Raw genomic sequence first — 23,750 nt, forward strand, 5'->3', positions numbered from 1 at the left:
TATTTGAGCCCTTATCCATGTTTGTTTGGGAACAGCATACCGACTGTTGTTATTTTTTGCTGCTACAATGTGAGACAACAAACAATTCTTTCTATGATTTGAAAGTACTAGTTTATCTGTATAGTAAAAATATTGACAATAGCCATTATATAACATGAAATAATGGTCAAGTAATTTCTCTTTATTAAAAATTTTATTAATAATAATAAATAACAAAATAAAAGGCCTTTAAAACCAGCATAGGGAAGTATTATTGATAATGTTGCAATGTTTGTTATTTTTAACCTTGCTCCAGATCAGGTCAATCTAGTTTGAACTTGTTGCTAAGATCAAAATATAGTGTTGTATTGTGGATGCATGCAAAGAAGTTTCAAAAATGAAGTCCTCAAGTGAAGGATGATCCGTCATTGCATGATCTTTTCTTTTTGGTGAATGATTTCATAGCAGCAAAAATTACATGAAAATTCTATGCTAATATTGCTTTCATTTAACAAGAATTGTTGGTAGTGGCTTTTTCCATCACCTTCTCTAAACAAAATGCCGAACAACTTTACCCCCCCACTCGATTCAATGGAGTGCTATCGTTTAAGCATCGTGTGGTAGGCTTTCGATAACAAATGAGTATCAGCTTCTTCCATTGGGATCTTGGGATGCCCCTCATGCAATTAGAGATAGCAATTAGGTCCGGTTGGACCAGATGCAAGTTAGATTGAATACACGATACATTAAAAATCCATCGGTCCGAATCTATTTATTAAATGTAAAAATTCATGACCATTTTATCAAACAAGTAATTTAACTCAACCTACAACATATTGAATTAAGTTAAACAAGTTGAACGGCCGAAGATTGCTACCCCTAGTCTTGATAGTAACAAAGAATCTAATGTCTTTTCTCCATCTTCTTCCACCACCCTCCTCCTCTGGAACCTCGACTGCAACCTATACAATGTCACTGACCTGTTATCTTCTTACTGCTTAGTCAATTGCATTGCCACCATCACCATCCTCCACAATGAGACATACAGCTCCTCATCTTCTTTTGCCATTGCCAGCGGCAGTGCATCTCCAACCTCGTCGACGCCCTCTTCGAGTCCCGCCTCTATCTCTTCCCTGCTACTTGCCCCATAATGATGGAGGCCCCCAACAAAGCTCAGGTCATCTTCCATGACTGCCTCCACCATGAAAGTGCCCACTTCTTTGACTAAGCCAACCACTAGGCCCTAACGATCCCAAATTAACCATTCCATAATTAACCCACTCAACGTCTCATAAAGATATTGTGGTTAACCATTAAACCAAGCTTCCGAGCCGCAAGCCTTGGTTCTCTCTTCCCATCTTTAGCGGGCAAGCCGCTGCCTTTGAGCCCTCAATCCCACGGCAATGCCCATATCCCAATGAAATACATTGCCGCCATAAAGAAGAAATTAGTCTCAGACTCACCATACAAAAGTAAAATGTCGGAATGATATTCTCTCAACTCCTGAAGGCAAGCAACAGTTCCAAAGAGAACATATACTGGTAATAGAAGGTCAATTCTAGCAGCCTGAATGACATGATATAGAGCAAAAAATAAAAACAATGTGGGCAAAAACATGAAAGAGGACATTCTCAAAAACTGTAGCCTGATGGATTTGTTTTCTTGACACGAATGGCCAAATTTAATGGTGATACTATGTAGAATATCACAAGACTCGAATTTTGAATAAAGTGTCAGGATAAATTCTTATGTAAAGCTTAAGTTACTTTTAATAAAGAATGAGGCAGATGCATGCGGGTGCCTGAATAGGTTGCAGTTTTCAAATGTAAAAAATTTCACCATACCACTCCAGTCCCTGCTCCAGCCCCCATGCACAGTGATTAATGAACTGGTAGGTGATCTCGTTATCATCGACATAATCCCCTGCGCTGAGTGAGGAATACAGTGGTGCTGGGAGGCAGCACTCATTTGCAAATAGGTGGTGCACAGGGGTTCCTCTGCAGCAGTGGTTCAATTGTCCTGCATTGAACAAGATATAGCATCAATTACCAAGAAAAACAAGATATAGCATCATAAGTTGACATGCTAAATTTTTAAGAGCCTGCTGTGCAGAATAAATTGAGTTCTATGATCTCTGGATTTAGATCCTCTTTGCAGTAGTCCCTGAATTTTCGTAGTTTCCATAAGCTTGAGGGTATTAATGGTGCCTCTGTGATTCATATGAGGCTGAATGGAAAATTTTGGATGCACAGCTGGGCTTGTAACAAACTAAACACACAATGGCAATTGGCCAACCAATATGCATCTCTTCAACTTAAAGATATCTTAGCCATTATAAGTCTGTATGGATGCCACAAGATTCTGTCGGAAAGATGAGATCTTAGCTGGAACTTTGTTTCAGCAACACGTAAATAGATGTTTCCGAGAAATTGTGAGAACAAACCAGTTGATTGATTTTCCTATTTTAAGTAGACGAAAGGCACCATTTACTGGTAAATACTATTTTATGTGCAGCGCACATGTGGGAAACTACAATCCAACCCAAGCCCTTTGTGTTCACATACCATAGCTTCCAATTAAGCAGTGCTGAATTATCTTTCATACAATGCTCTTTAGGTGGTCGTAGATGCACTTGAACTCGAAGAGAGCCACCCATTTCATCCTATTAATAATCTTTTCCAGCACAATCTTAAAGGACTACACATGAAACATGTTGGTAGAAATGCCACCAAGAGTAGTGACACATTTGCAGGGGGCTAAGACGAAGATAAATAGGCTGACCTTTTAAAGAGTATGACCACTCTTTGAGGTGTTACTAGCTGCACGAGACTACACCTCAGGGTTTAAGGCTGGCCAAACACAAGAATGACAACAGCTCTGGAAATCAGCAATTTTTCAAACTAAGATGTAGGACTTGCTATTTCAAGTTTTCAACCCTTTGCAGATATCTGATCTACTCTTCTAGATAGCATCATAGCCAGCCAACTTTAACATTTTCTTTCACTACATACAAACATTTCATTTACCTCTTAATTATGCTAAAGACCTTTCTACCAGAAAATATCAAAGTACCCAAAATATCTACTTGAAAAATTTATGACATGGCTGTGACATGGGATTTCAAGGTCAGATAACTGTCCCTTTGTTTCTTTCTTTCCTTTTTCTTTCTTTTTAGCACATCTCTGTGAAACAATGTCAAAGAAGGGGATGTTAGTGTGCAATCTATGATTTACCAGGAGAGACGAGGAGTACTTTGTTGAAAACAAAGCAATGTGAAGAAGTGGATATGGAAGTGGCAAACATTCTTATTACGAAAGAGTATACCCGTGTCCAGATTACCACCTCATAGACAGGCAATAAACTAAGGGTGTCTTTTGCAGGGAAACAGATATGTTACTTAGTCATAGGTTGACTTTGAAGCGGAATTTAGTCACATAACAAAAAAAAAAAAAATCTTTTCAAACTAGCTCTAACATTTAAATAAATGTCAAGATAATTTACAAGAAAATATTCAGAAATTGAGAATTAGTAGATGGACTACATATATATCAGACTGTTAAATATGATGTATACAATTGGAGAGAAGCTTTTGATACAATTTTGTGAAAACTCACTCTTTGTATGTATATCGCTTTTTGTTAACTTATTCTGATATGTCTAGAGAAAAATATAAGTTTTTTCATAAAGAATCAATGTTTATGCATCCTCAATTAGAGCCATGTTTGTGTCTAATTTACCTATTATAACTAGACACAAATAGACCATGCCTCACCTAAGGGCTCGTTTGGTTCGCGGAAAGTATTTTTCCTCCTAGAAATATGATTCCTAGGAAGAAGATTCCTAGGAAGAGAATGCCTGGAAATATACTTTTGGTATGTTTGGTTAAACATGAAAAAGTGACAGATTTCCAGAGTGCTTATGTTTGGTTGACGCTAAAGGGCATTTTTGGAAAAAAATTAGGTCTTTGACGCCGCTAAAGGGCATTTTTGGAAAAAAATAAAGATGGAGTGATTTCCACAGAATTTAGTGAGCGGCGCCAAATCTTTCTATGGATTGCTTCTTTCGCCTCATGAGATTTCCGTCTCATGGAAAAGTAACTTTCCCATGTTCCTCATGGGAAAGACTTTCCCATGAAATGTGGGAATCATATTCCCATGGAAATACCACTTTTCCATCTCTCTCCTTTAAAACTCCAACCAAATAAGAGGCATCTCACTACTTTCCCGTTGACCACACTTTCCCCCCTTCTTTTCCCGCGAACCAAACGAGATGTCCACTAGTATGAGGAAACAACTGAAGTGAAAGAATGAACATATATAAATTACAGTGCACTTAAAACTTCACTCCCACAAAACTTTAAAATTAGCAAATGAGTTGAAAGCATTGATCCAAATGGCTTGACGAGCTAAGATAGGAGACTACCATCCACTTGGCCTTTATTGGATACTTGTGCAAAACATGAGCCCGAAGATAGGAATCCCTAACTACATGCATCATGGATGCAACATCCGTCAAGTTCATCCTTCCATGATTGACTTGAGCAAGAAAGATCAATTTTTGCCAAAGAAACCAAGAATTCACAAGCAAAAAACTCATCAACCACAAATACCACTCGTAAATCCACAACTTCCATGACTCTCAAGAAAATCCATCTCGAAAATTTTTGATGGCTTAGACCATCATCCTGCATTTCATCAAAGTGTCTCTTTCCAATAAGCATCTACTGGAGAAAGTATTCCATAGCCATACACATCCATAGAAGTAGATAAATGACCTCCAGCCTTGTACTCTGTAACCCATACATCCAATTGCTTGAACAAATTCAACAATTGTCTCAACAAAACAGAAAAGAAGAAGAAATGGGGGGAAAAGGCACAGAATGTACCTGAGGCTATTTATTTACCCGGTACATCCCCTTGTCTGAATTAAGCTACTTAGATCCTTCCAGGAGCTGCCTGTTGCATTGAGAATGAACCTTGCAACGGATCATCCAAAGGCTCATTGGCAAAGCGGATGATTGCTAGCCTTAATATCTCATCATTGATGTGCTTCCTCATCAATGATAGATGCATATGTGGTTGTATATGAATTTTGTAATGGATTTGATTGTCTCCATAACCTACTTGACCTATGGATCTTGTTGATGTCCATCAGAACAAGATCCATATAGTAAGCAACACGTAGGGTCCAGAAAATATGACCTGATCATCAAAATCTTCCATGCAGCCTTGTACTGCGGCCCATTATCTGTAACCACCGACACAACATGTTGCTCCTTACATGATCAATTACTTCAACAAGCAGAGGATATAATGGGCACCGTGCATCTTATCTAAAGCATCAACTGGATTATGAGAAAAGATCTTGTTACAATATATCAAGAAATTAATGATACTTCACCTCCTGGGCCCCACACAACCATCACATAATAGAGTCATATCATAGGTGTCCCACTTACTCGGAGGCTATCCATCTCTTAGCTCCTCCTTATAACTATCTAGCATCTCACCATCCTTTAGCCCAAGAAGATCTACACCCTGACCGACTCTCTGATTGGTACTGAGAGCAAACAAATAATACGTGTTGTCTACGGCCTTGGTATGGATGTGGTCGAAGTAAACTTAGGAAGCAATAGCTCTCCGCTATCCTTTTTCTTGTCTTTTACAAGCATGGTATCAATCCTTTTTTGCTTCTTATAATCACTACCAGGAAAGGCTTGGATTTACATCACGAATGGTGGCCTTTTCTAATATATCCCTGGACTTCTTTTCCATTTCGCTATCGAAGGCCCCAAATATAGATGCAATTTTGTTGTCACTTTTTTTTTAACAACTTTCAAACTGACTAGCTCCTCTTGTAGCTTGCATCTGCCCTAATGGATCTAGAGCTAGAACCCAACTCAAACTATAAGAGCTCAAACCAAACCCTATGTCTGGCAACCTCCTTCCTCTTCCATTGATCATTCAAACTCTCTAGTATGACAGCGTGAATCTACCCCTCTATGTCATCTGGATCCGATGACGGTGAGCCTCACCGTACTGCCTTCTCAGGCAGCGGCTCCACCCAGCAAAGGAAGAAAGAGGAGGATAGAAAGAAAGAGGCACAATGATGGCAAGCATCATCATTGCACCCTCCTCCTCTGACAAATTCTTTGTCGTCCGCTGCCTCCTCTATTGCCAAATCCGCACTCCTCAGGCCACGATCTCAGCCACCAAGCATTGACCAAGGCCAATGATGCTAGGGATGCATGGGATTTGCGTGCTGACAACATTGGCTTCATCATTACCTGCAACCTTTGGATCTAAACCAGATTACTTATTTGCCATCAAATGGGGCCGATTTGGCCTTGCCACCATCCTGAGTTCCGCTCCCATTGGTAACCATCAAGGGCAAGATCACCGCCTATCTAGGGTCTTTAAGGCAGTGGATTGCATCATTGGAGGCTAGCAATGCGGGGCTCATAAAAATCGATCTCTCTCGATCGATCGATCGATCTCTCTCACATTCAACCCCTCTCTCCTTTCCCTCCTCTCCTTCCTCTTCCCATTCTCCCTCTACCCCCCTCTTTCTCTTTGTTTTTCTCCTCCCTCATCCTATTTCAATACACCTCGGAATAAAATGATACGGACCCATACCATACCAAACCAATTGTCAGCCGATACGATAGACCTTGGGTTCAGTTATAATCATAATATTAGAAACATGGTCTATCGATCTGGACTGTACCGGGCTATCATAATATTAGAAACATGGTCTACCGAACCGGACCGGACCGATTGGTTCGGCCTGGTACGAACCGGTCCGGCCTGAAACTGGTATCTGGACAGCATGAAAACCGGTTCCAGCTGTTTTCAGACCAGTACCGACCAATACACATGCGTACTAGCTGTGTATCGGTCTCGTACCGGCCCGTATTTTTTTTAATCACAGCGCGCGCGGTGAAAGCGCGTGGCCCGAAAGGGCCACACGCTCCCTCGAGGCAGAGCGCCCCCTTGATTAGAAATAATGTTCCGAAACAGATTTTGCTACGCTTTTGATTAATGCTATAATATGCTAGCAAATAGAGAAATCTCTTTTGTAGTTTGTCGTATTAAAAATGACAATATGATTATTAAAATTTAATAATTTGATGACTTTTTTGTGTAGATATGCTAAAATTTTACTTCAAAGTATTGCAAAGTTTAAATTCTTATAACATCATCAGCATCATTATTTATTGTATTTTATCAAATTTGCAATTTTTAAATGTCGTAATATTGAATTGGGCTTACATCATCAAGTTGCCGATATTGTGATGAATATTATAGCAGAGATGTAAAAGTTTCTACTATAAATAGGTATAGGAAGACCTGATAGCATAACCTTGAACCCCACCCCTAGCCAAGGTAAAATACTGGCGCCGCCATTGGGTGGTAGAGATCTTTGGAGCTTTGTTTAATCAAGTTTGCAGAGTTTGCATGAAGTGTAGATCAAAATGCCTTGATGCATGACGATAGGCCTTTGCAAATTAGGATGCAATGCAACCTAGGATTGATAAATACATCAAGAAGTATGACGTGTTCGAGGCCTTTGGTGCAGCATGATCAATGCCGTGCAAAATGGATATTGACCCTCCTACACCTTATGACATATGCAGGCCACTGCTGGAGGAGCATGTGGAGGAGCTTAGGACATGGATTAACTCCAAGCTTACATGGAAGACATACAAAGTGACAGTGATGGGTGATGGATGTTCTGCACAAAGCAAGAGAAGCATTATCACCTTTCATATGTACTATGACAAGAGGGCATTCTTCTATAAGTCTGTGGATGCTTCTGATCAAGTACATGGCAATTAGCATATCTTGAAGGTAACGGAGGTGTTAGTTGATAAAATAGGGGAAAAGTATATTTTAAAGGTGGTTACAAAAAATGACACATGTGATAAGGCTGGAAAATTCTAATGGAGATGAAGAAAAACTTGTTTTGATGAAGGGAAACTTGTTTAATCTCCTATGTGACCGACTGCATTGATTCAATGTAACAACCCAACCCATAACTCGAAAAGATATATATGCAGATGTATATATGTGCGTATACACATGCATTAAACCCTTGAAAATGAATGTATGCTACAGTGTCAAGTGTTGCTTAGTGTCAAAATACATGAATAATGTTCAGGTATTAATAAAACTAGGATATCAACCTGAAGCCCAAAATATGAAATTTAATATGGAAGTAAGAAGAAGAAGACAAGGAGGAGGAGGAGGAGGAGGAAAAGGGAACTTGCATAAGCTTTTGTGATGGTTTTAAGCTTATGCATGGTTTTGAAATACTAGACTACATTATCTTTTTCGAAGTCTATGATTTTTCTTCTATATAGCCTTTTTATTTTTTGAATTAAGTGTTGGATTTTTTGAAGGTGGCCACCTTCTTTTAAATAGTCAATTTATTGTTTTAAAGTTAAACCATAAAATTTAATCAATTTCCAAAACTATTTTTTGGTATTGGCCTTTTAAACTTGTGGTCTATTTCAATCTTATACAATAAACCTCAATCTCATTTTTCAAATTAAGGTTTTTGAAATTTTGCTACAATTAGCTTATGCTTTAAATTTCTTCCATATTTTGAAACAAAGTTGTTCGTAGCAAGGATCTTAAGTTATGGTTCTTTGAAAGTTTTCAACCACAAAAGTTTGTATTTCTATTAAATTTAGAGACTCTGAATTATATGAGATTTCAAGCCAGTATTCTTAAAATGTTTATGCCTGTTATGACTTGAAATTTCATTTTGTTTTCAAACACCTACTCAATTTGTTTCCATCGAAACATATTATAACTGCTTTTCATTAAGGCACCTATGGTCTTTTATAAATTAAAAATATAATAAAACTGAAGGATAGGTTTGTCTCCTAGCCAGACCATATGAGAGTGGTCTCACTTGATTGTTTGATGAGAAACTCTTCCTGGATGGCATTTGCGGCCTCATCTAGACCTAAATGGATATGAGCAGGGTACATGAGTGTCTTCACTTGAATTATCAATGAGGAATCTCTATCTAGGTTGTATATGTGGCCTAATTTAAATTCTTGATGACAATATGTGGACCCTTGGCCAAGTAGTATATGTTGACCTCGAGATTTTTAAGTGGCCTTGTTTGCATTAGCAAGAATTATTTATGTGGCCTATTCCAGTTAATTAGTTCAATGGGGAGGATTTTGCATGACCTCATCTATTTATTGGTAAGGATTTTTTGTGGTCTCATGCCCTCATCTACATCAAGGATTTATATGGGCTTGAGGTATAAGCACACCTTTGTAAAAGAATACGAAACTATTTAAAATATTAGTGTTTTACGATATATGAATTACAATTGAATCATTTGATTTCAAATAATTATTCACATTATGTTTTTATATGAATTAATTGAATCCATTTCTAAACCTATCTTTTGAACATTTATGATATCTTATTTGTATCAAAAACTTTAATTTTGGGAATTCATTATAAAATGGTCTCACTGGACCTTCATTTAAAAATTTCAATAACAAATAAATTTATGTTACGTTTAAAGATCTTTTTTTTAAGAAAAAAATAAAGTTCTTGATCATGGTAGAGATTTACTTGTGGAGCTTTTTAACTAACCATATCTATTATGCAATCCTTCCAAAGTGATTAGTAAGAGCTATAGCAGCCGTATTTGAAGAAGTGAACTCTACATTTTGATGTGCCTCTTGGATTTTGTGACTTTAGAGGGACATCAATAATGCCTCAGTTTGTTTGTCTTCAATCGCTTGTATCTTTGAAGGTATAGTATCTAAAGAATATGGTTAAATTTGTCGGTGGATTTTATCTAAGCATTATAGGTTATAATGCATTTCTAGTTATGCCATATTCGATCTTATATTTTTCCTTGAGGATGTACAGTATTAGTCATATTTAGTCGGCTATAATGGGAAATCTCAGGATTGCAATAATTTCTGATAATCGGGATCTCAAATTTAATCTTCAAAGATATTGGTGGTGCTCTTAGAGTGTAGTCTATAATGGAGAGTCTCAGGCCATCTCGAAATTCATATACAACCATCCCTTGGTGTTAGCATTAACAAAGAAGCATACTGTGAGGAGAGCTATGCCACTTACGACATAGCATTGAAGAGCCTCATTGACAGGAAGGCATGGCAACCATTTCCAAAACTTGCTTCAGAGTACTTAGACATCATTAAAGAGATATGGAGAGCCAGATGGGAAAAAGTTTGCACATATTACATAAAAGAAATGCTATTTGAATTCTGATTCTTGCTCGTATTTATTGAATAAAGCCATGAGGTATTTGCTGACTGAATCACATGTTTTCTATATAGCTTATTATATGAACCCTCGGTACTAGTAACAAGTACAATCCAGACTTAGATGATGTCCTCTGGTCATCCAAAAATAATGGTGTATAGGCTCAAGCTTGATGGGACCCATCTATATGAGGCCGTATCAAGCCACTCCACCACCCTGGGGTCTTCCCTTATAAAGACCTGGTACTAGGGAGGTAGGTAACAGAACCAGCACAAGTTCCAAGAGTCATGCTTCATCATCCACATCACTCCAAAATCCATGAAGACAAGTAGGCCCCATGAATCATAAGATTGTAGAGCATATGTTGATGTTCTACCCTTCATTCATTATAGAATGACATAAATGCAGATAATTCCTCCATAATACCTAACACAGAAAAGTACATAAAATTGATTTTCTATATCAGTCTAGTATAATGTTAAACATTAAGCCTATTTTTACAAGAGCTATTCAAAAACCTAAGAAAGTGAGAAAAAAAAAGATTTAGGTCAAATCTAGGCAAAAAGGCATAATTATCTCATACTCAAGTATTAACAAACCTCCTTTTCAATTCCTTTACTTTCCCACCAACATAACATACTTTCTTTTCATTTCTAGAACTACGATTCTCCAAAATATGCATAAAGACATACATGCTTGTGGAACACATAGCTGCACCCTTTTTTCTAGAAAAGTATTTAGTCGTGCTTGTAATAAAGGATTAATTTATTTCTCCTTGCTTGTAGATTTATCATTTTATAAGGAGATTAAATATGATTTAAAACCATGCATATATCTTCACAAACATTCAACAAACGGTAATGCATATGAGAGTACCTGAGACTTTGACAATGTCACATCTAGCTTCTCCGCAATTAACGTAATCCATGCCTACAAGAAGAGGAAACTACTTAAAAATATTTTTTCCTAGTCCATTTTTGCCAAAAAGAAATTAACATTACAAGCAAACTGAAATTATAAAAGAAAAGGATCATATAACAAATAAATTAGCTAATGATCATATTTAAACAGCTTATCGAGGAAAAATTAAAAAAATGATAGCAAAAATGATTAACCAATGAATCGTCTTTCATGTTCAAAGAAACGAAAACATATGGTAAAACACTATAGTGCTAGTCTCATATCAAAGATCAAAATTCTGAGGATCGAACCCGTACCTAGGTTTTATTACATGCTGAACCAAGGGTCATATCAATAAAGCATATTGACGGGTTCGCGTATGTATTCCCCTAGTGTGGCCCTTTTTGGTATCAAAGGGCATACCAATAGTTTCAACTAATCAATGTGCAGTAAAGAAGTTTAGAAGTAGCATTATTCATTTGACAACATAAAAAGAAAGATATAACTATAATGCCATTCAACAAAAAAATATCATATACATTCTCTCACCTCATCACCAATATTAGTGCCTATAGAGGGCTCATGGATGATCTGTCAATCACCAACTCCACATTCTTTATTTACATTAGGTAAGCTCAGTACCGCTCCAATGTCATATAGTAATAATAGGGATTGTACATCCTTAATGTATAGATGTAACATACCAGCCAATCAGCCAGCATGATCACTATGAGAGTAATACCACTGCTCCCAACAAGTTGAGGATGTATCTAAAGTTGTGCTACAATGACAAGAGTTGCGGCTATGCTCACAATATCCCCAAGACTTTTGACTGAAGGTGCCCATTCTCATCCATAGTGTACATATGCGTATGCACTATCATACCATGCACTCTATGCATCAAGCATGGACCAAGAGTCTCAGGCAAGACCGGCCGATTCAGACCGGCCTCAAAATTTGCAAAATGAGAGAAGATCGTACCAAAATTTTTGATTTTGGCATAATTTCATAATATATTGTAGATCTATAGATGATTTACACAATCCCACAAAAAATTTTAATTTTTGAATTATATATAATTTTAAAATATTAAAATATATATTTTTGGATTAGAAATAAAAAAATAAAATTCAAAAAAAATCTGTAAAATTATAAGAATATTTAGGAGCAGGCAAGCTACTCTCTAGCTAAATTGGTGTCTATTTATTCAAGTTTTGATGCAATCATACGTACAGTGGCTTATACTTAAATTGTAAAAAAATTAAGAAATAAGTAGCCTTTTATGCATGCCCATGGGCTTAGAAAAATATATGTAGCATCCATAGTAAGGCTCTACATGGATCTGAGCTCAAAATTAATTTTTTAAATATTTATATTTAAAAAATATTTTTAATTTAAAAAATAATTAAAAAGTACTTCGTTGCTTTCAGAGCAGTGAAGGAGAGGATTGCCAAAAAGAAGGTGAAGGTAGGCCACCGAGCAACAGAGTCATCTTTCTATCACTCCAGAAAGTCAGAAAAGGCGTCCGCTCTAGATGAGCACAGATCCAGAATGCCATTCAAGCGAGCCTGGATGATCAATGGCAACAGGATGAGGTGGCCAAGCATAGGGCTCGATTTGGGCCCTCACACTACACGAGTCGGGCTCTGATTCTACAACCAACAGGAGAGATCCAAAGTTTATGAGGATGTTAGTTAGGGAGGCCATCAGTAGGGGCGGTGGCCATATTGCATCTATACCGAAGACTTTTGGTAGCAGAAAGAAATTCTCAGAAAGATTCCATCAGGAGCCACCATCCATGATTTAGATCTGCATGCCTTCTCTATTAAGAATTAGAAGCAGTAGAGAGTTGACATAATGCTGAAGAAGGATAAGAAGAATGATATGTGGGAAGCTATTGGATCCTGATTCTACTTCAGCCATATTCCAATTAATGCGACAGACAATATGTACTATACGTCTGTCATTTTCTCCATCCAGGCTACCAGTCTCAGTGTAGATCCTCTACGATCGAAAGACATCTACAGTAAGCTTCTTGATAACAATGAGCTGAAGAAGTGGATTGCCTCATAGAAGAACAAGTGACCCACATATAGACTGACGGTGATGTGTGATGGTTGGACCGGTCCTACCAGGCAGAACATCATCAACTCTTGACATATTATGATATGAAGACTTTCTTTCATAAGTCAATTGATGCTTCCGATTAGGTGCACAACGCCATGTACATCCTTAGATTGTACTACTCAATTTGAGCCCTATTCTGAACCAAAGGGTGTACGATCCAAGTTCATGGGCGATACAGTTCAGTAAACCCCGAATCAGGCAGTTTGAGATGGTACATTGTTCCTTAGTTTTATCCACAATCACAATTTTGCATTATATCCTCGTGTTCTTCTCATCAATTCACACCATGGTGCATCTTCCGAAATATTAGTCACAAGTTCAATTATGGTATGTTTAAAAGATATGATAATGCTAACTTATGTTTTATGCATGAGATCAAAATAAAGTACTTTCTACTTAACAAGCATGATTGAATTTTGGTAACAGTACTAGCTTAAAAAATCTACTTCTTATCACTAATTGCTTTCCATATGAAAGGAGTAAGTGACTTAAGTGTGATCATTTTTTATCAACCAATGCACAACAGAAATGAAAAGACAGGCAAAGATGTATCTAATAAATCTAGGGAAGGCCAAATGAAATCCATAAGTGCTTTTGGCTGATGTCTGAATACCTAGTAACTTCAAGTTAATATCTCATTAGTGTTCATGTATGTAGATCCGATTCTTGTTCATGTATGTGGGTATGAGAATCAGATTCAAACGCGTATCCAAATGTTTTATTCGACAAGAGAGGAAAAGGCAGATAGAGAGATACATGGGATAAATTATAAATTTAACTAAAATATATATTTATATCTTTAATTTTCTTTGCTTAAACATTAAACTAAACATTAAAATATTTTTGTTAAGGTCCTTCAGTATACATATTAGTCATTTAAAACTTTCCAATTGACTTAAAAATATTAGAGAAATAACACTTCCCAAAATTACCTCAATGCCTCCATCCTCTACCAATCGCTAGAAAGAAAGAATACATGCTTCTAACATGAAAATGGAGAGCCAAACTCATTGTTAGAAGAGATTAAGTCTCCACCAATCCTTAAAAGTGGCAATCATAGAACTTCATAAGTATCCAAATGTATGTATCCAACTCAGATACGTATCCGACAGGGATTTTTGGAGCCGGATATGAGTGTCTAGGGAAGGCATATCTCGTTTTGTCTATGTTTTCTTGGATCTTTGCGTTCCACCACTATGCAATTTCCCAATAAACACTTAATGCATCTTTGTTTGCCATGTTTATGTTTGTGAAACAATCTAACATCTGCTCCAACATCTCAACTGGCATTGTTTTCATATTCTGCTTTCCCTCTACTAAATACATGAAATATTTCCATTTTGACTCCACTACTGAACTGAACTACGCAATTCAAAGGCATAATACAACACGAGTGACTTCCATCTTAAGGATTCTGAAATTTATATGTAACCAGAAGAAACCAACATCTGGATTCAGGAAAAAGATGAGAAAAAATCGCCAACATATAAACAGAGATGAAAACTAACTAAAATCTGGAGGATGTAAGACAGAATTCTCAATCTCTCAATGAACATAGTCACACCTGATCAAGGTCGGTAAAGCCCCTGATAGTGTCCCCACCAATGATAGCAATTCCACTATTCCCTAGTGGCTGCAAGATAACGGCCTGGAAAATATCAACTAAGAGAAAATATAAGTTCAAAGATTGCCATGTAAAACTTCTCAGAAGCATTTAGGATGCATTGTGAATAACAACATAAGTTTTTTCCCCTTCTTTTTTTTTCCCATTTTTGAATAGATGTATGCCAGCTCATGACCAAAGGTTGCTAGTATATTGTCAACTGAACTGCTATTAGCTCCAGTCTGCAGAAACTGTGTCACGTTTGCTGCTTACTTTCCTATTTATTCCTACATACCTGAGTTAGATCTAGCTTTTGGTTCAACTGAAGGATTCGGATAGAGAACTTCTCTAGAATAAGTCTATTCAAATAGTACAGATATTTTCTAGTGGAAAAAGCATAACTAATTATTAGTTTGTGTTCAATTTATTCTCTCTTTTAAATTGGACAAACTAATACAAAGCAATCATGCTTTCTACATGGTAGAGGAGAAGGCTATATAGGTTAGATAACTGTGCTGATCGAGGTATAATATTCCATCTTAAGGGTTTCAAGTTTGAGAATGCCGGATTTAATCTGAGAAATTAAAAAAATGTCTGGTTTGGCTATTGATTTCTACATCAAAAATGAAAGACAATCTTTGGTTTGCTTGGCTAATGAATATGCTACAAGTAGAACTAAATTGCAAGCAAGTTGCATTTCAATGTTTCAGTTTCCACTCTCCTATCAACCAGGGAGCAAATGGTTGAGTTGTCTCAAAATGCAATGGAACTTAAATGAAGTTAAAATTGGTTAAGGTTTGCTTCTTGTCTTTTCTCTCCCAAACTTCCTTATGTTGAGCCTTGTTTGTGTATTGTCTCTTTGATCCCCTAATATACTAGTTTCATCTGCAAGATACCACATATTTACAGCTAGTCTTTTTGCCAATCAGCTTGGGAGGTAAAGTTTGTTAAATGGGACAGAAATGATGTTTGGACATACAAAACATCTCTGCTTCCCACTAGACAACAATTAAAAGTGTAATCTAAATGCAAAAAGTAGAATTTCTTATCACATATCCACTTATCAGCATCGTATATTTCAGCATACTTGTAATGACAACTGTCTGCACAGTATCGTAAAGCATGCATACCATGCTGATCCCTGGATGGCATAGCCTCAGCATGCAATAACCAAATTGAGAATTCAATTGTACAACTGGCATTTGTATCCCAAAATAAATAATTTCATTCCAGTAGTAAACACTTATTTATATCGACCTGCTCCCAAAGTCCATGGTTGTCTATTAGTTACTAATTTTCATGCCCAAAAACATCAGTCGTGTGACCTTACTTGAAGATATCGCACGCACTTTTCTTTCCTCAAGAATTCCCATATTACTTTTAATACATTTGCATGATATCCCAAGTTTAAACACAGGAACCATTTCTATTCTTGTTACACTGACACTACTATCAAAGTGTACAAGTTCCATAATCAACATGTATAGCTTAATGTGAGCCTCCCAAGTTCAGAAATGGCGCAATTTTTTACCTCATCAGTAAGATGGAATGATAGCAATTAATGAACAAAAAGTTTTCAAGCATTGCATATATTCTTTATATGTCTAGCAAATTATAAAGTAGAAATGTGCTTTACATTTATGTGAAATGGTGATAAACAGTACCTGTGTAGTAGTAGGTAAGAAGGGAAGCTCGGACTTTGCAGGATAGAGAGATAGGTTTGCCAAATAGCTCTCTTTTATTTAGAAAAAAAGGAAAAAGAAATAAGTATCATGGGTTCCAAATTAAAAATAAATTAACTGCAACAGAATATTAGTATGATACCTACGTTTTCCAGATTCGGCGACATTTCTATAAACTGAGCTTTGAATCAATTTATGTACATCAACAGCCACTGCTTCACCAACTTCTGTTAGAGATTCAGCTGCAACTCCAATTTGAAGAAGGCAGAAGCCTCCATGCACAACAACTAATGACCTACAACATGTCGTAGCTGAAAGAGATTCCCATGCCCTGAGTTGTAAAAGTAAAATTTGTCAAGTAAGATAAACCAGATTCTTCTTATCTGCAGGAGATTTGGTGATATAAAAAAGTAGAAGGTAAATTCCAAAAACAAAACAAAATGAAGTACCATCAAACAGCAATAGAGGTAATACTTTGCAAATAATATGGTAGAAGACTTAGGATCATTCTTGTATAACAGAAGAACAAGAAGTTTTCAGAAAGTGGAGTACAACACACTCTTAAGCAAGGTTCGCCGTCTCGGTACCGGACCTTATACCGGTACTATCCTATTACAATGTCGGGATACGGTATGATATGAGACAGCGAAGCATACCGAGTGTTGATACAATACAAAACTGTGTACCGGTTTGGTACGGTAAGCCTGGTACAGTACGATACCGACTGGTACAGTAAACTTCACTCTTAAGCACACTCTTCAAACACCCTTTACAAGCACACCGCAATCATGCTTACACATTCCATACCCTACCTCGGAAGTCTCAACTGAAACCTCTTTAAGCCAGCTTGTCTCTATGTTATAGGCAAGGGTGGATTTCAGATGGATTTAGTTTGGGATTGCATCTCTAGCTTTGTGTCAGATCTTTAAATTTCTGCTTTTATACATCTTCAAAGCATCTTTTCCATTTCAAGTCATGCCATCATTTTGATCATTTCATAGAGATAAATTGTATCTCCTCCATTTATCTCTGCTCAAAGAGAGAGTAGTTGATCTAGCCAACGACGAAGTATTCGATCATTAGAGTGAATGATGACAATGACCTAACAGATTTTTGATGAATAACCTTTATACAGAAAACATCCAACAGGGTCATGGTAATTTGATAATCTGGATCACTGTTTCATGCACCTACAATTGAAGAATTATAAAAATTCGGATCTTTTAGGTGAATAATGTTAAGATTTTCTAATTTTGCTAAATGGAGAGGAATGTATTAAATTTGTCTCGCTATGAAAATTTTTCTTGCGAGCAAATCAAGGAATTGCCCTTTAAGCAAATTAAATCCCCATCTTGATATACATTGTATTATGTCTAAAAGAACTGCAAAATGTAGAATTCATTCTTTTGAATATTTTTTAGATTTTAAAGATTTTACAATTAATAACTTTTGTTGTCAACCTAATACCCAAAAGTTGAAGCTAATTTTATCATTATCCCAATTTTGAAATAGCAAAATTGTTCTTCTCATCTAATTGGATAGTAGCGTAAGTTAAGATCCAATCCACTCTCTCGCTTGTTAAATTTATTACCATCCTAATATCAGAACATTAAAACTGTCCTTCCATCTAGATGGATACCGGATGCCTAGTGTTAAGATATGACCGGATTTTTCACTTGATATCCTTTTTACTTGTTTGCATCCCTCTATCTGCTTCCCAACCAAATCAAACCCTGAGTTTCAAGAAAGTAAAGATATGGCTGATCTTAACAACCCGTGACCCCCATTAAAACTCCAAAGATGATGTTTTAAACCCCCTATAAAATCCAGAATCATTCCCACGATTCTCCCCCCACCAACCCTATTAAAAAGCCATGAAGTCTTTAGAATTCGAGAAGAGAAATCATTGAAGAGTAGTAAGAAAAAAAGCAAGAAAATAAGAAAAGAAGGGTTTCATTGCAATCAAGAGGCAAAGAGAGGAGGCAAAGCTGTTCCAAGCACAGAGCTTCACAATAAGAAATCAATGGAGCTCTTAGAATAGCTCCACCTCCCCAAGGGGTTGCAATCACAAAGCAAGTGCAGGTACAATCAAGCAATAGGGTTCATGTGGATGAAGCACAAGAAGAATAGCTCGCATGTGTTCAAGAAGAACACAAAGTCATACATGTTAGAGATAATGACATTCATGCAGAATTGGTGGATGAAGTGGATGAAGATATAGGGACAAGCTAACAAATTTAGCACCAACTCCCGGCGGCTGGGCTGATAGTAGAAAGTACAGCAGGCACAAGCCTAGTCCTGTGGGCCTGCACCAGACTGTATGGCCGGGTGACAAAACAAACATGGGCATATCAAATCATATCATAAACTGCGCAGAAACATAATAGTATCTCATAAAAGGGCAAAAGAACCTAGAAAAGTTGTATTAGAGACCCATTATGAAAGGAAAGTTTGAACATGCCAATAATGCAAAATGGGCAAAGTTCGAGATTTTTATGCACTTTACCCTTTATTTGTTTATTTATTCATTCAGTTATATACTTTTAATATCCCAACTTTAAAAAGTTCCCGAGCTACAAGTAGCAGGAAAAAATTTACTTTTTTCCTCCATCAAAGGTGATATCAGTCAAACATGCAAATAGGTTAAATAAGCAAACAGATTTCCTTTCTAAATAGAGGCACAAACTTTAACTTTTTCTTAGTTTGGAGGGAAAAATTAAAAGAAACATTTAAACGTGGCGAAATGTGAAAAGTGGACTTTTGGAGTGAAAATTTATGCAATTTACCATCATACAAGTACCGTCTAAATTAACTCTTTTTTTTTCCTAAAACCCTAAACCCAAAGCAGCCCTATTCAACAGGTCCATCAATTTGAATCAAGACTAATAGTATTGAAAAAGGTAAACTAAGAGACATGAAGCCCTTTCATTTAAAAAAAAAATAAGAAACAAATAGCCAATGCTTTAGCCTCTAGAAGTACAAGTGTAAAGAAGTATGAAATCTTTCAAGATATCATGAAAATAAAAATTGCATTCAATGCACCACACTAACTGTCACTTATTCTATCGATAGTATTGGTGGCAATGGTGATATCCTTAACCTATTATACTTATATGTCTCTAAAGTTTTGAAACATATAAGAGCAACAAAATGGACAATTGTAAGGAATTACCAAATCTTTAAAAGATATCATGAAATAGCTCGTATTGGATATAGCAAACTAATTTTAACTTAGTTTATCGACAATACTGGTGGCAATAGTGATATCATAGATGTGTTAGAAATTTAGAATTATATATCTCTAGAGTTTGACCAATATATAAGAGCAACAAAATGGGAGGTTATGTTATAAGAAGTCAATATACCATAGCAACTCAAGAACTGCATAATTTGCAATTTTAGAATTTATCCTCTTGCAATCTACACCTTGAGGAACAACCTGATAACAGCCAGTTAAGTAGGAGAGAACTTATGGATAAACATTTGACAAATTCATACTAAAGCAAGAAGCATGAAAATGAACTTCAAGAAAAAGATGCATCCAAATTGGAGGATGAAACCCTTACAGGAGAAATATATTTTGGGCGAATTGACAGCCATACAAGGCCAGAAAGAAGGTTAGTTACTGCCAAAGCAAGGGTTAATATGTCCGCCCTTGACTGTGAACTGTTTAGAGAACAAAAGAGTAAGCGTAGCATGGTAAACGTTCAGAATTCAATCAAACAAACAAAATGAATTGTATACTATTTGAACAGATGGATAGATGACAAACAATTGGATGCATTATCTTTCTACTAATAACTAAAATAGTTTTATCCACCATATGCAAGAACGTGAAAAAATAACTCCTTCGCCCCCCCCCCCCCCCCCCCCCCCCACCCACACACATAAAAAAAAAAAAAAAAAAAAAAAAAAAAAACCCAAACCCCCATCCTGAAAAAATGGTTATGAGTTTGGGAAAGAACCAACATGACCAAACATCAATTTCCAAGACTTTTCATCTATAGATAAACAAGCAGTACATCATCTAGTTTTATTTTACTTACTAGTTGTTACAGTCAAAATTTACCCATCATTTAATATGTCACCAATTCAACCCATAAGAAGCTTAGGAACCAATGAACATATTAAAACATATCTTTCAACCCATAAGAAGCTTAGGTTCTGGCTGGTTCGAAGCCGAAACAGAAGAAACAAGCCAAACCAACTCGGTTTCATACCGGGTAGCTCGGTACTGCCCAAACCGGACCGAAACCATGGCAAATATCTAATGTGAAAAATCAAGTTTATGGCTTGTGAATTAGATGGATAGGGTGTAAAAAGGGTGAGTATAATTAGGGAAACGGTAAGAGAACTTTCATTCTTTTGGATTGACAAAATTCAGAACTTACATACAAAGAGTTTCAAATCATTGCATACGATCCTTAAGATTTGAATCCATTATTTTTTCTATGCATTTGCTCAAGGAAGAGGATTGAAAGAGGGTCGATGCCAGCATTATATCCATAAAACTTTGCTCACGGTCAGAACTCAGAATTTTACATGAAATTAATTTTAAAAAAAAAAAATTCTTGGTAAGGATATCTACTGCCATACTTTGAATAGAAAGAAGACATATCAGCTGTAATTCAGCTATTTGGCATGTAATCAATAAACAAATAAAAAGCTAATTGATAGCATAAGTTTCTAAATCCCTTCTTAATCAGAAACTTACACAGAAAACCCCCCAAAAAAAAATCTCTCTCTCTGAGAATAGCCATTACCACATTCAAATAAACCAAGATGGCCATTGCACCTCATTTTTTGGATCGAAGCAAAATCTTGGTAAAACCTAGCTTTGATCGATCAACAGCAGGACAAAATACTAGCAACGAGGGATGAACAAAAGAGAACGGAGATACCTGGAAGCATCGGTGACGGGGGCGATGCCGGAGAAGGCGCGGTTAAGGAGGACAGCGAGCAAGGAGAGGCCGCCCACGAAGATGGGCAAGCTCCGGACGAACCCATCGTTGTTGGAGACCCAGTCGCCTACCAAATCCCGCCGGGGTTTCGGGCCTCTGTAAGCCCCCTTCGCACCAAAGAAACCAAGTTATAGAAGAAGAGAGATGAGAGAGGAGAAGAGAGGAGGGTATGGCTGCGTACCTGAGGATAAGCCGAGGGAGGAGAGGGAAGAGGAGGAGGGGAAGAGGAGGCTCTAAGGAGAGGCGAGGACGGGACTGGCCAGGAATGGCGACGGAGAGGAGGGCGAATGAGAGGAGAGGAGAGGGTTCGAAAGAGAAGAAGGCAGCCCACCTCCATCCGCGAAATCTTTGGGAGGTCGTCTCTTGGTGCTCAAGAACCAAACATCCATCATCTATTACCGTTAAAAAAATGTTGATATACGAATAAAAATGACCGTTGGAAAACTATCTTGAAAGCAAATATCCATCATCCGTTGCCGGTTTGCTTGCAAGATTACGACACGTTGAAGGATATTTAAAAAAAGTCTTCCCAAACGTTGGGTTAACGACGGTGTCGAACGGTGAGAGTGACGGAATCTCATCCTCCACTGCTCCTCCTCCTTCCTCCTCGCCTCCGCCGGCCTTACCATTGGCATCACCAACCGTCCCTCCATCCCCGGCCACCCCGGTCGCGAGCGCGTCGCCGCCCTCCGCTCCGCCAGCGCCCCTACGTCTGCCCTCCCGATCCCGACCAAAAGACCCTCTTCGCCTTCCTCTACTCCGGCATCTCCACCCCCCCCCCCCGACTCCCTTCTCCTGCCCCTCGCCTCCAATGGCTCCACCACCAGCTGCTGGCTCTCCAATCACGTTCTCGAAGACGTGATGGCCTTCAGATCGCAGCGATGCAAGTGCGGGGCTGGAAGGGGATTTGTCATTTGTCACGCCCTCGACCCAAAATCGCAGCGCAGAAATGTGGTAACCAATGCATGCTTGTAAGGTATTTTCCTACTTCCACCGTAATATCATAATAATACAGAAAAATAAAATTAAAAGAATCTCAATTTTAATTTTAAATACTAATCAAATTATCTAATCTTAAACATTAATCAAAATTAAAAAAAAATCTATATTTGTACGGGCAATGTTTGCTTCTAATCTCAAGTCCATGGCAATACCCATTAGCGACTAATTCTCTGGATCTATTACAAAAGAAGAGTATGAATGATAATCTAAATAGTGATCTTAACTAGATAATTTCATGTAATAATTAAAATATAATAAGAATAAGTATTTCTATCATAGGTAAGTAAATGATCAAAATTATTTTATTTTAAAAAATAAAAATCTAGAATATCCAAAATTACTCAAATATTCACATACATATTTACAAGATAATTCATGTAATAAATTTAATAAGTATTCTTAGCAAGAATAAGTATTCAAATAAAATTATTTTATTAAAAAATTTAAAATATATAATATTTCTCAAAAACTCATATTTATATTTATATTTATAGGTCTAATTTAAAAATATAATATTCAACTCATCAGCTTTAATTGGCTATATTATCTCTATAGGCAGGGCCGATAGTACTATACTTAATTTCTGCAAACTAGGTCCATAATATTCACTTAGCTCTTGCGGAGTAGGCCCATAGTAATCAAATTTCAAAATAGTTAAAGTGTCATTACTTGATCCTTATTAATATGGTTCGTAATATAGTCATGCGAGTCTAAATTTGAAATATATCAATTCTCTTTTTATAAAATATATATTATATTTTAAATAAAATATTTTTATTCTATATATGATCAATAATCAATATACATAACATTCTATAATAAAATATTACTTTCAAATAATAAATTTAATTTCTCTTCAAAACACAATTCCATAAAATTCATATATCACATGTAAGTATATTTATAATTTATTTGTTATATTAATTAATGAAAAAATTTGAGAAAGATGGATCACCACTTTTTTGATAAAAAAAAGAAAGAAGCGATCCATCTTTCTTAAAATTTTTCATTAATTCTTAAAGATGGTTCGCTACTTATCTTACAAGTATATGAACAACTCTGGATACTTTTTCAAAATTTTCTCTAAAACATATTGATTTAAAAGCCATATTGTAGTACTCATCTTATTGGACTTCTTCTTGCTCGCATGATTGCGCCATCCATAAAATCGAGTCTAATAATTAGAAAAGTTTGGTAATTATAAAAAAATACGAGGAAACATTGAAGG

The 23,750-nt window shown here is 36.7% G+C and overlaps 1 protein-coding gene across 10 annotated transcripts; it reads right to left on the minus strand.

Annotated features, from left to right (window-relative positions):
* Positions 1-1,535: 1,535 nt before the first annotated feature.
* Positions 1,536-22,278, minus strand: LOC103715882 (protein COFACTOR ASSEMBLY OF COMPLEX C SUBUNIT B CCB4, chloroplastic-like). Of its 10 annotated transcripts, none has more exons than XM_017844895.3 (9): positions 21,702-22,278; positions 21,461-21,627; positions 20,126-20,225; positions 19,925-19,998; positions 16,702-16,890; positions 16,542-16,612; positions 14,839-14,936; positions 11,124-11,177; positions 1,536-1,998 (listed from the first exon to the last, which is right to left on the minus strand). In XM_017844895.3, the coding sequence occupies exons 1-9, from the start codon at positions 21,855-21,857 to the stop codon at positions 1,990-1,992; spliced, it is 918 nt and encodes a 305-aa protein (XP_017700384.2). In that variant the 5' UTR covers positions 21,858-22,278; the 3' UTR covers positions 1,536-1,989. The 10 variants fall into 10 exon arrangements, 7 of the variants coding, with proteins under 7 accessions (XP_017700384.2, XP_017700385.2, XP_008801886.2 ...); XM_017844896.3 differs by having other exon boundaries at positions 14,839-14,907; positions 16,706-16,890; positions 21,702-22,274; XM_008803664.3 differs by having other exon boundaries at positions 14,839-14,922; positions 16,706-16,890; positions 21,702-22,273.
* Between the last annotated feature and the right edge of the window lie 1,472 nt (positions 22,279-23,750).

This window comes from Phoenix dactylifera, chromosome 1 (assembly GCF_009389715.1).
Source record: "Phoenix dactylifera cultivar Barhee BC4 chromosome 1, palm_55x_up_171113_PBpolish2nd_filt_p, whole genome shotgun sequence".
Lineage (NCBI taxonomy): Eukaryota > Viridiplantae > Streptophyta > Magnoliopsida > Arecales > Arecaceae > Phoenix > Phoenix dactylifera.